General features: G+C 39.3%; 1 protein-coding gene across 4 annotated transcripts in view; it reads left to right on the forward strand.

Moving 5' to 3' along the window:
* eys (EGF-like photoreceptor maintenance factor) overlaps positions 1-12,890 on the forward strand; it is a 166,654-nt gene that overhangs the window by 109,011 nt on the left and 44,753 nt on the right. For all 4 annotated transcript variants that reach the window (XM_085183233.1, XM_085183230.1, XM_085183231.1 and 1 more), the window contains one exon: positions 8,533-8,683. In XM_085183233.1, the coding sequence (XP_085039359.1) occupies positions 8,533-8,683 (151 nt within the window). The remainder of the gene's footprint in view (positions 1-8,532; positions 8,684-12,890) is intronic.

Raw genomic sequence — 12,890 nt, forward strand, 5'->3', positions numbered from 1 at the left:
ATTGATAAGAGCCTCTCAGAAGACAAGTGTATACTGCTTAATGGTTTCTGGACAAGCAGCAAAAATTCATCTGCTGTCATGCTCGTTGTCTCTTTATAGATGCTCTCGACCTCCTCTGCGGGAAAGTCATGTTTTCAGAAGTTGATTACACTGACATGTTTACATAAGCTCCAGCAAACACAACTGCTCTGCAACAGTTGTTATGCCAAAGAAAACAAGAAATGCAAGAGTGAATGAAAATCGCATTCGATCAGCGTTCTGTAACATATTCAAAACGTACCTAATGCTATTTTACATATAGATATTTTCTTATTGTTTCATTGTTTCATTTTAATCACGTAAAATCTCAAGAAGGGTCTGGCCAACACAGCAGCAAACCTAGTTACAACTATCAAACTACACAGACACAATATCCATTTCATGTATAGTGAAACAAATCAAGGGCAAAACACATCGACTCTCAAAAACAGCTTGACTGCAAATTTAGGAGCAATCACCCTGACCGGGTCTGCTATTTTTTCCATCCTTGAAATGACTTCAGTTTCCCCCCAAAGTAACCAGCTCTGACAATTTCAGGTCCTTCTGGACATTATTGCAGAGAATGTGGCAGCATATTTATTACACAAGAGATATGTAAAGAGTCTGGGCTAAAGCAATAGTCTATTGTGTTTCCCTTTCACTTTAAAAGAATACATGCACTGATCAATCTCAAGTATTAATATAAAAAAAAAGCCACTGGCCTGACTTTAAATGTCACCCGGGGCATGCAGTGAGTCATCTATTGATGCAGGGAATTGTGGGATACAAAGACAGCTCTTAGGTTTCCAAGACTGCAAGTAAAAGGACACAGAAACTTAGAGTCTTGTTATTTTTTGAGAGTATCTTGTGCCATAGCTGCCATTCAGTCAATGTTTAATTAGTTATGACATTTTCAGCAAATAAGTGGATTCAGCTACAACCAAATGTTAAGATAATGTGTCAGGAGCACCATGTACTTCTCAGAAGGAAATGCAAACAGTGCTCTGGTGGAGGATTACAGATAGCCTTGTCTTCTGTCGACAGCTGGGAGTTTTTTTCGCTGTTACAGTGCTGATGATTGAGCTGTGAGGTAAAAGCGAACAAAAGAATCCTCATAAGGCAAGAGCTGGACACTCACACGCAGAGATAGCATTGGGATCACCCTTTATGTCAACTGTGAGCTCTACATTGTATGTCCGCCTGCTGCCAGCTCTTTTGTTCCCACACCTGTGCACACACATACGCACTCTCCTTTGTTAAAGTAGAAGATTGGGATGGGTAGGCCAGGCAACCCCGAGTAGACCCTCATAACAATGGAGTATTGTTTTGGGAAGAGAAGAGTCAGTGATTTTATTTTTTTTTTGAGGACTGAGAAAGCTGAGCCATGAGAACTTTAGTTAATTTACCCTGCTTTGTGTGTATTACACATCTGTTCAAAATATGTAGGCATATATTAAGTATCAGCCAACTTAGGGGTGAATCCAGAGCATGAACGCCTTGAGCTGCTCTAATAAAAAAGCATCCAACTCTGGGTCTCTGTGGACCGGCTCCTCGCTCTAAAAACTGCATCCACCTTGAGTTTAGGAGCCTCTCGTTGTTCCTGTGTTACACACAGCAAGTCAGGTGCAAGTGCAACAGAACTGTAACCAGCATACATTGTGTGGCGATCATGGGTAATTTATTCTATACCCACCAGCAGAAGACATCATAGCATTCATCTTTCTGGTGTAACCTAGATCAACCTGTTATCGGTGACATCGTCTACAGGTCCTGGACCTATTAAACAGCTCAGTACACCTCAGGGTTAAACTGTATTTCCTCTCCTTTGATCATAATGTGGAATTTCTGGCTTGACTAACTGTAATGAGAGTGGCGAGGAGTAAATCCAGGAGTCGAACCCAAAATATGTGATGCAACTGCAGAAAAGTATATGTTAATTCATTTAACAGTCTTACATTATCACTAGGAAGTTATGCTTGTACCAGCTGACTTTTGTTATGCAGTTTAATTCTGAAAGAACTAACAGAATTATTCTTTCTGTGTGCTTTTGACACTATAGGCTATTTTGTGGGGGGGAAAGTTGGTTTTACTTTTACTATTGTTTTGGGTAATAATAGCTTGACTTTTCTTCACTGGGCTGACATTGGCCTCCCACGATGGCTACTGAGTGAATTAGCGTTGCACCAAAGACTTAAATCTTTGTATTTAAAGAGCTGTTAATTAAGCTGCACTCAGAATGTAATAGAAGTCTAAATTAGTGCTTTATATAGGGTTGGTGTATTTGAAAGGTCAGCCAGCTAAACCTTAAATAGACATAGACAATGGTAACATCAATTTAAAGACAACTATACGGTATCCTGTCTGACACGGGCGCTTAATTAGAGTGTTCAAAAATCAACCAGTCAGTAAATTAAGGAATGAAAAGTCTTTTTAAAATGACATATTCCCAATATATGTGCATTTTTATTATATGCTAAAAATCTTTCTTTATCTATAAAATCCAAATCTACATTTGGTTTGTGTTGCAGAGATTTTAGGGTATATTATTAAGGACTTTTTTAAAAATGTCAAATGATAGGTTTGAGAATAGAATAGCGGAATAATTGCAAAGCAAAGCCATTAGTATGCTCCCCCATACTTGAAGTAATGGTTTGAATTTTGATTTTTTTTTTCTTTTCTGTTTGAAAAACCGAATATTACATGAATAAAAAGAATATAGCTTCAGGGAGCTTTTTTTCTGCCCGAGAAAAGCTTTTCATAATATGACTGAGAATGCATTTGCATCTGTCATAAGTCATAAGCTATGTATTTTATATACAAAGCAATGCATTACAAACTACACAGTTTAATGCAAGTTGTTGCCTGAGTTCTCTAATTAGTATTTTTCCCATACTATATGCAGAACAATAACAGGAAACACTTATATTATAATTACCTAAATCAGGACTCTGTAACACAATTTATCTTTATTCTTAAGGAATAAAGACAACGACGTGATTTGAAAGAATGTGGTTTCAAAGGTTGTACAGTAACACGACCTTTGTAGTTGTCAGATGTGACTTGACGTCAAGATAGCAGTATTGTCTCACTTCCACCCTGGCATAAGTCGCCTCATATATTCACTGCCACCAGTTGTCTAGCTGTGTGGATCATAAGTTATACCAGTCTAAGCCTTTGCAGATTTATACTATAGATCAGTTTGAAAAACTGACTGCTGTTTCAACCTGATCTCATCTTTATTCCAAACCAGCTTTCACCACACTCAATTGTAGACGTGAACACGGCTGTAAATTACAAAACATAGTCATAATTTTAGGTTAGTTGGTTCAATTAAATCTGCCTGCTCACTGTTCTCAGTAATATTTACAGTATCTCACTGGCACAGAAAGCAGACTGCGAGCCTTGTCACGAAAAGAGATGACTGTTCAGAAAGCATAAATAGTGGGCACGGTGCCTTTTATCTAGAAATACTTTCTGGCATATAGCACCCATCTTTTTCACATCAGTGAATAGGAACTGAAAAGAAAACTCGAGAGATCAAACAGACAAAGTTAATCAGAAGAAAACCAAAAGACGTGCATTGAGATGCGAAGACTCTCCGCGCCAGACCTGCTCCTTATTCTCTGCTCCCCCTTTTCTTTACACCTCTCCCTGAAGCAAACTCGCCAGTCTCCCCCTGGACTTCAATTGTCAGCTGGAGAAGAAAAAATAGAGGAGGTGGGGTGAGCAAGAAAGGGGGAGAGGGGGAGAGCAAGAGAGAGAGAGAGAAAACAGGTGACAGCGACTGGCAGAAGGACGAACGCTCTGTTAAGTTCAGCACAGAGTAACAGGGCCATGGGGACTGTAGGAAACAATATTCTTACAGAAGAAAAATAGCAAAATAAAAGATGCTGCAACATTGACATCTAGAGAAATAATATCTGGCAGCGAATGAGTTATAGAGCTAAGCGGAAATTGATTTGAGAGGAGATGAGAGAGGCTTATTTTTGCAGTAGGAAGTAAGAAGCGTAAGGCTTCCTTTGTTAGTCCATTCATAAACATTTGACAGCCCTCTGTGTTTTTGAAAAAATAAAAAAAGGATTATTCAGTATTTTAATACACAATATCTTAGTGGGTAACACAGCATGTCTTTTGTACTATCTTCTTCCACTCACTCCCAACTGGTAGATGACAGATGACTCCCCCTCCCTGAGCCTGGTTTCCTTCTATTAAAAGGGAGTTTTTCCTTCCCACAGTCACCAAAGTGCTTGCTCACAGTCATCTGATTCTTGTGGTTTTATCTGTATTATTGTAGGGTCTTAAACTCACAATATAAAGCTCATTGAGGTAACTGTTGTTGTGATTTGGTATTATATAAATAAAATAAATGGTCATTCCATGTTGCCCTTTTAATGTAATTTTTGCCCTTTGTTCGTTTTTTTGCACCACGTTTAAAGAAAACATACCAAGTTGAGGTTTTTACATCTTGTCGGTTAAAGAATATTTTACTGGTTAGTTAGTTTTACATTTCTTTGGCAGAATGCAGCATGTTTATGACAGCAGCAGGTTAAATTCAGACTTAAACATTTCAGTCTCCTTCAGTATTTAAAGTGACTCATTGGCTGCTGCTCTGTTCCAACCAGCACCGCCCACTGCTTGCTTTAAAATTATAATTGTTTTTTAAACCCTTCTGAAGATGATTTTTTTTTTTAAAAATTGCAGCATCCCTTGTTTCTCACCTCATGTAAGTTTTTCACAGCAAATATATGCACTGCTATTAACAGGCCCCGGGTGTCCGAATATTTTTGCACCACACCATAATGTTTGAGTCATATTTCCTTTCCACTTTCAAGCTTTTCCTCTCAGCGCAAGCTTTTTTTTAATAATGCCTTGTGACTTTACCACGAGCAAAAAGTGTCAAAAGCAATTGTTTGCTAGAGGAAAGTCAAGTACTGTGTATCTCAAATGAATAGAAATGCCCTCATTTCATGCTGCTGACTAAAGATTCTATTCAAAACATAACTGCATTTAACAACTCATCAGTTGCATTTTGTCTTCACGTGTAAAGAGTCCGTGCTGCTCTAAAATTAAACAGGTGCTTGCATTTAAGCAAACAATACATTTTTGACTAAACAAAGGCTCTTGGAAGGATTCAGACTGGACACAGATTTATCAGCTTCTCAGACCCTTGCCAGCCTTGTAATAATTTGTGAAACAGAGCACTTTTAATATACTGGAATCAGCTGAGCCTTTTTAGATAGGTATATGGAAATCGCCAAATAGAGATGAACACCAGAATATCTGTTTTTTTCTGCCCTTGACATGAAGTCTCTTGCATAAGATGTATTTTATAACAAAGCAGTTTGGTACTGTTACAGGCTCGACCCAGAGTTAACACTTTATTGAGAACAGTATCAAAAGAAGGTTGACTTTTATGAGTTCAATGACAACAAAAAGCAAGTTGGACACAATTTTTTACATCTTAAATGCCCCTGAGATTTATTAAATCACTGAGAGGTGAACTGAAAAATCTGATTACATGTTACACTGCGGTGTTCTACTGCCGAACTGTGGATTCTGACATTTGACTGGATGTTAATTTGTCACATTCTGCCCACCAAAAACATTATTTCTGCACAAGCTCAACGCCCTAATGGCATCAACAGTCTCTGACAGCAGCAGAACAGTGTGACCTACCACGCAGTGAAAACTGAATGAATGGCTCACAGAACACAGCACAGGGTCTGAGTAACTGACCCAGTCTCCAAACTTCCCCGATTCTGATGCTATAAAGCATCCACAGCATCAGCCGGATCCACGGAGGATCCACGCCACGACCCGCAGGACATTTTAGGAAAGCTGTGACAATGAATACTGTGTCTCTGGATGAAATCATGTGCTGGCAGCATGATCATACTGAAGAGCAGATGACCAAGAAAGGAAGATTACTGAACAAGTGAATGAGGGTAATTTTATCTCTTCAAGCAGGATGCAAACTAATTAAATGCTCCAGACAAATGAAGCCATTTAAAAGCCTCTTATTCTACTATGAATGATGCCTTGCTACCTACAGTGTCCCTACTGCTATTTTTTCTTGGGCTAAGAGTCCTATCCTTCTGCAGAACAAAGATCAGAAAATTATAGGAGTGAGATATTTATTCCTGTGTGTCATTCTGCAACAGTGGCTTGTAGTATGGCACTGCACTGTTAAATGCATCCCTGTTGTGTCCTAAGACAAAGAATGGTCGGCTTAAAGAATCCATTTATCTGAGTGTAGCATATTAAGCTAAGCATTGCCTCCTGTGGACAAAGAGATGGGAATTTTCTTGATGCCCTTCTTGCCCTGGAGGAATTGTTCTGAGCTTTCACATGAGTTGCCATATACCCTTAAAACAACAAGCTCTGCTTTTGTTCAATTCTTCTCCGGTGTCCAAATCCTCCACTCATTTCATTACTTCAAGAGAGATGCCACAGGAATGTCTCTGCCCACACACCTCTGTCCTGGTCCTAGCCTAGCAAAGAGCTTTGACGCAGTTACCATTGTCATTGTGAAATGAAATAGGCCAACCCTGATTGTGTTGGGTCTACTCAGTAGTTCCCTCCGGGTGTGTGGTCCCCTGTCGCCCTCTGTAATTCAGCTGAAATGTGCCCTATAAGCCCTGTTAGAAACACAGAAATATTTTAGGTCCCTCTAACTGGGCACTATTGCTGTTCAGTCCTCTGACTTGCAGGAATGTCTTCCCTGACAGTGGGCAGGTTTGGTCTCTGTCTCCCTGCTGCATTTTATGTTGCTCCCCCTTTGCTCCTGTGTTCTTAGACAGTTGAAGACCTCGATAGTGTGTGCGGGGGAGAATTTCATGCTGCTGCTTGCTGTCGCTCCCACAATGCACTGTCTCACTTGCAAGACACTCAAAATCTCCCATTGAGATATAATGTGCTGGAGTTAAGTGACATACTGTAGAGGTCATATTCCTGTTTTGCAATCAAGACCACAAAGGTTGGGGAAAAGTCGCACCAGCTGCCATTTTCCAGAGGCTTTTCCAGCAGGATCAAAATGTAGATTTACCATCAGTCGCAAGATTGTTCTGCTTAAGTTTAAAAAAATGTTTTGGATCTTGAGAGCCCAAGCTGTGATAAAAGTACCTGGTAATCATTCTCCTGGTAGGCAGGCAGAATGAGACCTACTAGAGTAATCCATGGGGAAGATACTTATATCCTGAGGATACCCTCTTGCTTGCTACCTCTTACCTCCCCTCCCTGCAATAAACCTACAGAAAACTTGTGTGTTTATGTGCACATGAGTGGATCTTTATCTTTTGAAGCAGAAAACTCACTGCTTTCTGCTAACCATACCATGGCATAATGGTAATAAAAAATCATTTTACTGTTATCCTAGTAGCTCTGAACAGTGTGGTTCCTATGTGGCACACACACAGGGATGATTCAGCTCATATTGATGCAGTCTTGGTATGTTATAATATGAATCATTACTCATAAGTGAACAGCACTTTATGTTCGATGCCAAGTCTCAGATAGCTTCATATAGCTCAGTCTATGAAAGGAGCAGTTTGATTTAAGGAGGTCTGTCAGACAGTGAGGACCAAAGTTTCAGTTTCCACCAGTGGTATAAGGGACAAGGAGCCCTGTACTTACTTCCTTGCAGGTCTTTACTAACACGGTGTCTGCAGCAGTGGGCAGAGAAGATTTATCTCGAATCAGTCTCCTCTCTCTTCTCTTCTCTTTTCAACAATTTCCCCCTTGTAGGTGGGAGTATCCAGTGGAAAGTTTCGATCTCTCAGTGAGAATTGATTATTATTCGCTATACTTTTTCAATTGAGCTCTCCATGACCTTTGAGTAGATTTCTATCTTTTTCTTTCATATTTTCTTGTTACTTTTAACTTGGCTAAGACTGAAGGATTTGTATGCCATTTGGTCCATCCTAATTTAATCCTTTAACAAAAAAAAACAGTGGGAGTGCTTGCAATGCCTTTTAAGCCTTAGATACTTTAGATTTTATCAGGTCTAAGTCAGTTTATTCTTAGCTGTTTTTTTGAGGGAAAGATTGCCCAGTTTGTGCATTTATTGTAGAACTCAAAGCAATGTGAACTAGGTCTTTGTAAGCTTAAAGGAGGCATGTGTTTTGACTGTGTAATGGCATTTGTTGGCAGATAGGAATCTTCCCTCAGGTGTATATTACCTCTGTTTTTGTATTTGTATTTGTATTGGATCTTTATTTTTAACACATTAAAATGCATCACACAGCAGAGATTAAAGATCATTTTGAAAAATTAGCATACAATGTGAGGAAAGCATATGGAAGAAGCCCTGTCCAGCTACCGTAGTTACTCAACTGAACATGTTCAAATCAGATCATCTTCTATTTTCAGATTTTAAAGTGACACACAAAGGGGCCTCATTTTATGCATTCAGTATCTTTGATAAGTTTGAAGTCATGTAACGAATATTGTACTGATACAATACAGTAATATGCAAAAAGAGGCTATTTACTAATTGTGATTTTCTTAACTTTGCAGCTCAGGAGCAGAACTTTGGGGATCAGTTCCTTCATGTTTTCCTTCAAGATGGAAGCCCTGTTGCTAAACTCGGTTGTGGTGGCAGTCATATTTTGCATGCAGCTGTAAATCAGAACATCAATAACAACAGATGGACGTCAGTCACCATCAGGTAACGATATGGTGCTTCTACTTTGCTGTCATTCACCTAGAATTCAACTGCCAGGGAAGAACGTTTTTTGTAACATGTGTCAAGCAGGCCTAGAACGATTGAAGGTACAGTCAGTCATTTTTTGAAGTTATTTAATAGAAAAAAGAAAACTGTACTCATAGGTTCCAACAAACTGATGCATTCTCATAAAAGCATTATAAATCTATTAAAAATGCTGTTGTGGGAGGATCAAAGAGGATCAAAATGTGTTCATCATGCTTGTGTATTCCCAATATTGTCGCAATAATTTGTTATCAACATTCATTGTCTGTGCAGCTGACAAGAGCTGAGTAAACAACAACTAGTTGTAAGCTAACATTATGCCCGCTAATGTTAGGCTCAGTTGTCCTTAAAATCGCACTTTCCCTCCAATAAAAAGCTGGTTACAGTCTTTCAAGCAGCAGACTCCAACAAAGTTACATCCACCCATAACGGACTCCTTTCACAAAATGTTACAGACTTTTCTAGCGTAAAAGAAGGTGGACACTTCTCAGTCAGCATTGCCAGCTGAGGTAAACAGTAGGTTGATGGCCTTCCACAGACTGGGAAAAGCTCAGGAGCAAATCGGGATCTGGAAGAGTCAATAGTAGAAACAATCTAAATCTTCTTTAAATGAATGTTTTTGATCTCTTTTTGTTGGCTAAAATGTGTTTTACATACTGTAACTGTACATTTGTGAACTAAAATAATGAATAGTAATATGTAAATTGTTTACATCTTATCGGCATTATTTTTTACCTATCAACAGTTTTGTTTAAAAAAACTCTAGCATACACAAATTGCATAAAAACAATAGCAAAATATCCACCTTACTAGTAACTAAATTTAGCTCGTTTTTTTTTTTTTTTAATGTCCTTTGGTAATACTGCTTATGAAAAGGCATAAACAACAAATATAGCTACTCTTTAGATTTATCATGGGAAAACATCTCACTTTCAAACATTTGGCAGTAGACTCGTTACCAGACCTGATTCATATATATTTTGACTTATTGCTTGTTCCTTTCAAATAGTTCTGATCAGCCATCCTTCCCCCTGCACTGCTGATCTTGTGTCTCTGTACTGCACACAAAGGCTTAGAGGCTTCATCACTGTGGGGCAGAGTAAGCCAGCAGGAGAAATGAGAGAGTGCCTGCTGCTGAGCTCTGCTTCTATTTGCTCTTGATCGGTTCAGCAATTTTATTCATATGCAAATGAGCCCATGACATCATCAAGTCATGTTTGAGCACCGAGTACCTACTTTCCTTGGGTGATAGTTGGCACCACTGAATACAGATGCCTTGCTGTTGTCAGCATGTATGCAGTGCAGTGCTGTGGTTGTATTTAACTGTAAATACTGTAATCCAGGCTCCAATGACCGGTGAAAAAATTCAAATTGCCTGAAGGCACTGTAACACAGTCTCATCTCCATATTTTTTTTTCCAATCTTTCCCTCTTGCATGACTCTCAAATGCTCTTTTTTTTCCTATGTTGCTGTCATCTCGGGTTGTGTGGTGCCACTGCACTTAACATCGAAAAGGGAAAACATTTTCCTGTTTTTATACAAATACAGTTACACCCCTTTGACTTTCTCATGTTATACCCATAAATGTCTGTCTGTTGCGCCACACAGCAGCGTTGCCACAAAGCCTATTCAATATTACCCGTCCAAGCTTCAGTACTATAGTATGAAAACATTGGCACTCATTTTTCATAAGCTTTAGTTCTGGTGACATAACTGCTGCACAGGGTACGACGTCGCAGATGCAAAAATGCTTGTTTGTTTTTTACTTAAATTGTTTTCCCTACATTATGATCACATATAATTAAGCAAAAATCCAACTTAAAACCATGATAAAGAGTGTTAATGTTTCTTTACCTCGCCCTATTTGAAATCCTCTTATGAAGGAACACTGTTTAGCAGTCGTGCACCACTTCGTCTTGCTAATCATCCTCAACAAAGGGATAAAAGACATTATGAATATTTAATCAAGAATTTAGAAGCCAGTCCTGACAGTAAACATAATTGAATGAATCACATTTGCCTTTTGTTGGTCTTCAAAAGGAAAATGTGATTCATTTCACTGAAACATTCAGGACTGTTTAAATTGGCTGCCACATACATAAAATATAAAGTCCATACCTTTCTCTCCAGTGAGCTTCCATTGAATTATGAACACTTTGGCTGTGTAGAAACACTGAGTTTGGTTTTGGGAAAAGGGATTATAAGAACTTATATTATATTTATTCAGACACACTATCAATAGCTATGCAGATTTTCTAAATGTAATGGTGTTACGGTGCATTGTGTTTTCACAAAACCGTGTAGAACGCAAAGGCAGATTGATAACAGCTGTGAAGCATGCAAAACATTTCCACAAGGCAGCAACTTTGTATTATATTTTCCCTCTCCAGAAATGTTTAATTGTATTATTTCACTTAAAGCACAAATGGGCTGTAGCACTCCAGAGCAGACAAATGCTGGCAAGACAAAAAGCCACTGCTGAAATGCCCCTTGCTGCCATATAAATTCACAAAGGGGAGTGTGCAGGGGGGATGCTGTGTCATTTTTCATTTGGGGAGGACATGTTTGTTGCTGGCTTGGCTTTTGATGTTGGGAAGTTTTCCTTTGGGGATGTTTAGGGCAATACTGCTGCGATTAAATTTGAGAGTGGCAGACTCCAAACGTTCCCCTGGTCATTTGTGAGGTGTGTATGCTTTTAGCCGAATCCCGTACTACTTGCCATTCACCGTTGGAGTAATTTCCATTTACACTCAGTCAAAGATCAACAAGGATGACACACAGCATTCTGCAGCATCACATTTCTTACCTTGTCAGAGGTGAACTCTGAGTCCCTGGCAGACATGATTATTTAAATTTATGCTGCTTTTGTTGGTGCTTTTTTTCTCTTCAGTCAAAGGAATGGGAGTAGTGTCTCAAGTATGATTCAGGCTTACTGAAAAATATTCTTTTTTTGTCTGACTGAGGATCTTGTGTCTAGCACCTTCTGGGTTTTGATGTTCATGTTGATGTTTTTTACTGTTGAAAATGCACCAAATTTTCAGTTTCTGTAGAAGCAGTGCATGAATACCTCGTCATCACGTCTTTTCTTACAACCTTTGTTTGAAAGGATGAAAATGTCAGCGTTCTGCTTGATCACTGAAAGCAAAGGTTCTCAAAAAAACTTGCCTTTAGTCTTCTTTGGTGATGCCATAGGGTAGTGTTGCAATTGTTTTTAATTCTGTCTTAAATTGCTATGATTTCAAAATAGGTGTACATCTGTATTTACACTTTATTAGGTACACCTTGACAATACTGGGTTGGACCCTCCTTTTCCCTTTAAAACTGTCCTAATTTGTGTCCTCATTCTTCATGGCATAGATTCAGCAAGTGGCTGGAAACAATCCTCAAGACTTTTGGTCTTGCATGAGAGCATCACACAGATGCTGCAGATGCAAATCTTTTGCTCCACCACATCACAAAGGTGCTCTGTTGGATTGAGATCTTGTGATTGTGGAGGCCATTTGAGCAAAGTGAACCCTTTTTCTTGTTCAAGAAACCAGTTTCAGATGATTTGGGCTTTTTGACATGGCACCGTGTCCTGCTGAAAGCAGCAATCAGAAGGCGTGCACTCTGTGGCCATAAAGGGATTGGCATGGTTGGTAATAATACTCAAGTAGGCTATAGCATTTAAACGATGGTACTAAGGCACCTAAAGTGTGCCCCACAAAATACCGCCCACACATTACACCACAATCAGCAGCCTGAGCCGCAGAAACAAGGCAGGATAGATCCAGGTTTTAATGGTTTTCATACCAAATTCAGACCAGTCATCTGAATGCTGCAGCCGAAATTGAGGCTCATCAGACCAGGCAACATTTTTCCAATTTTCTCCTTTCCAGGTTTGGTAGGTCTGTGTGAGCTGTAGCCTCAGTTTCTGTTCTTATTTGACAGGGCAGGCACCCGGTGTGGTCTTCTGCTGCTACTTCAGGTTCAAATTGATCTGCCTGCACAGATGCTCTTCTGCATATCCTGGTTGTAACGAGTGGCTATTCTGGTTACTGTTACCATCCTGTCAGCTCAGTGCAGTCTGACTTCTAGCAACAACAAGGCATTTTCACCCTGAGAACTCCCACTCACTGGATATTTTCTCTCTTTCAGAACATTCTCTGTAAATCCGAGAAATGGC

Source organism: Neolamprologus multifasciatus, chromosome 13 (assembly GCF_963576455.1).
Source record: "Neolamprologus multifasciatus chromosome 13, fNeoMul1.2, whole genome shotgun sequence".
NCBI lineage: Eukaryota > Metazoa > Chordata > Actinopteri > Cichliformes > Cichlidae > Neolamprologus > Neolamprologus multifasciatus.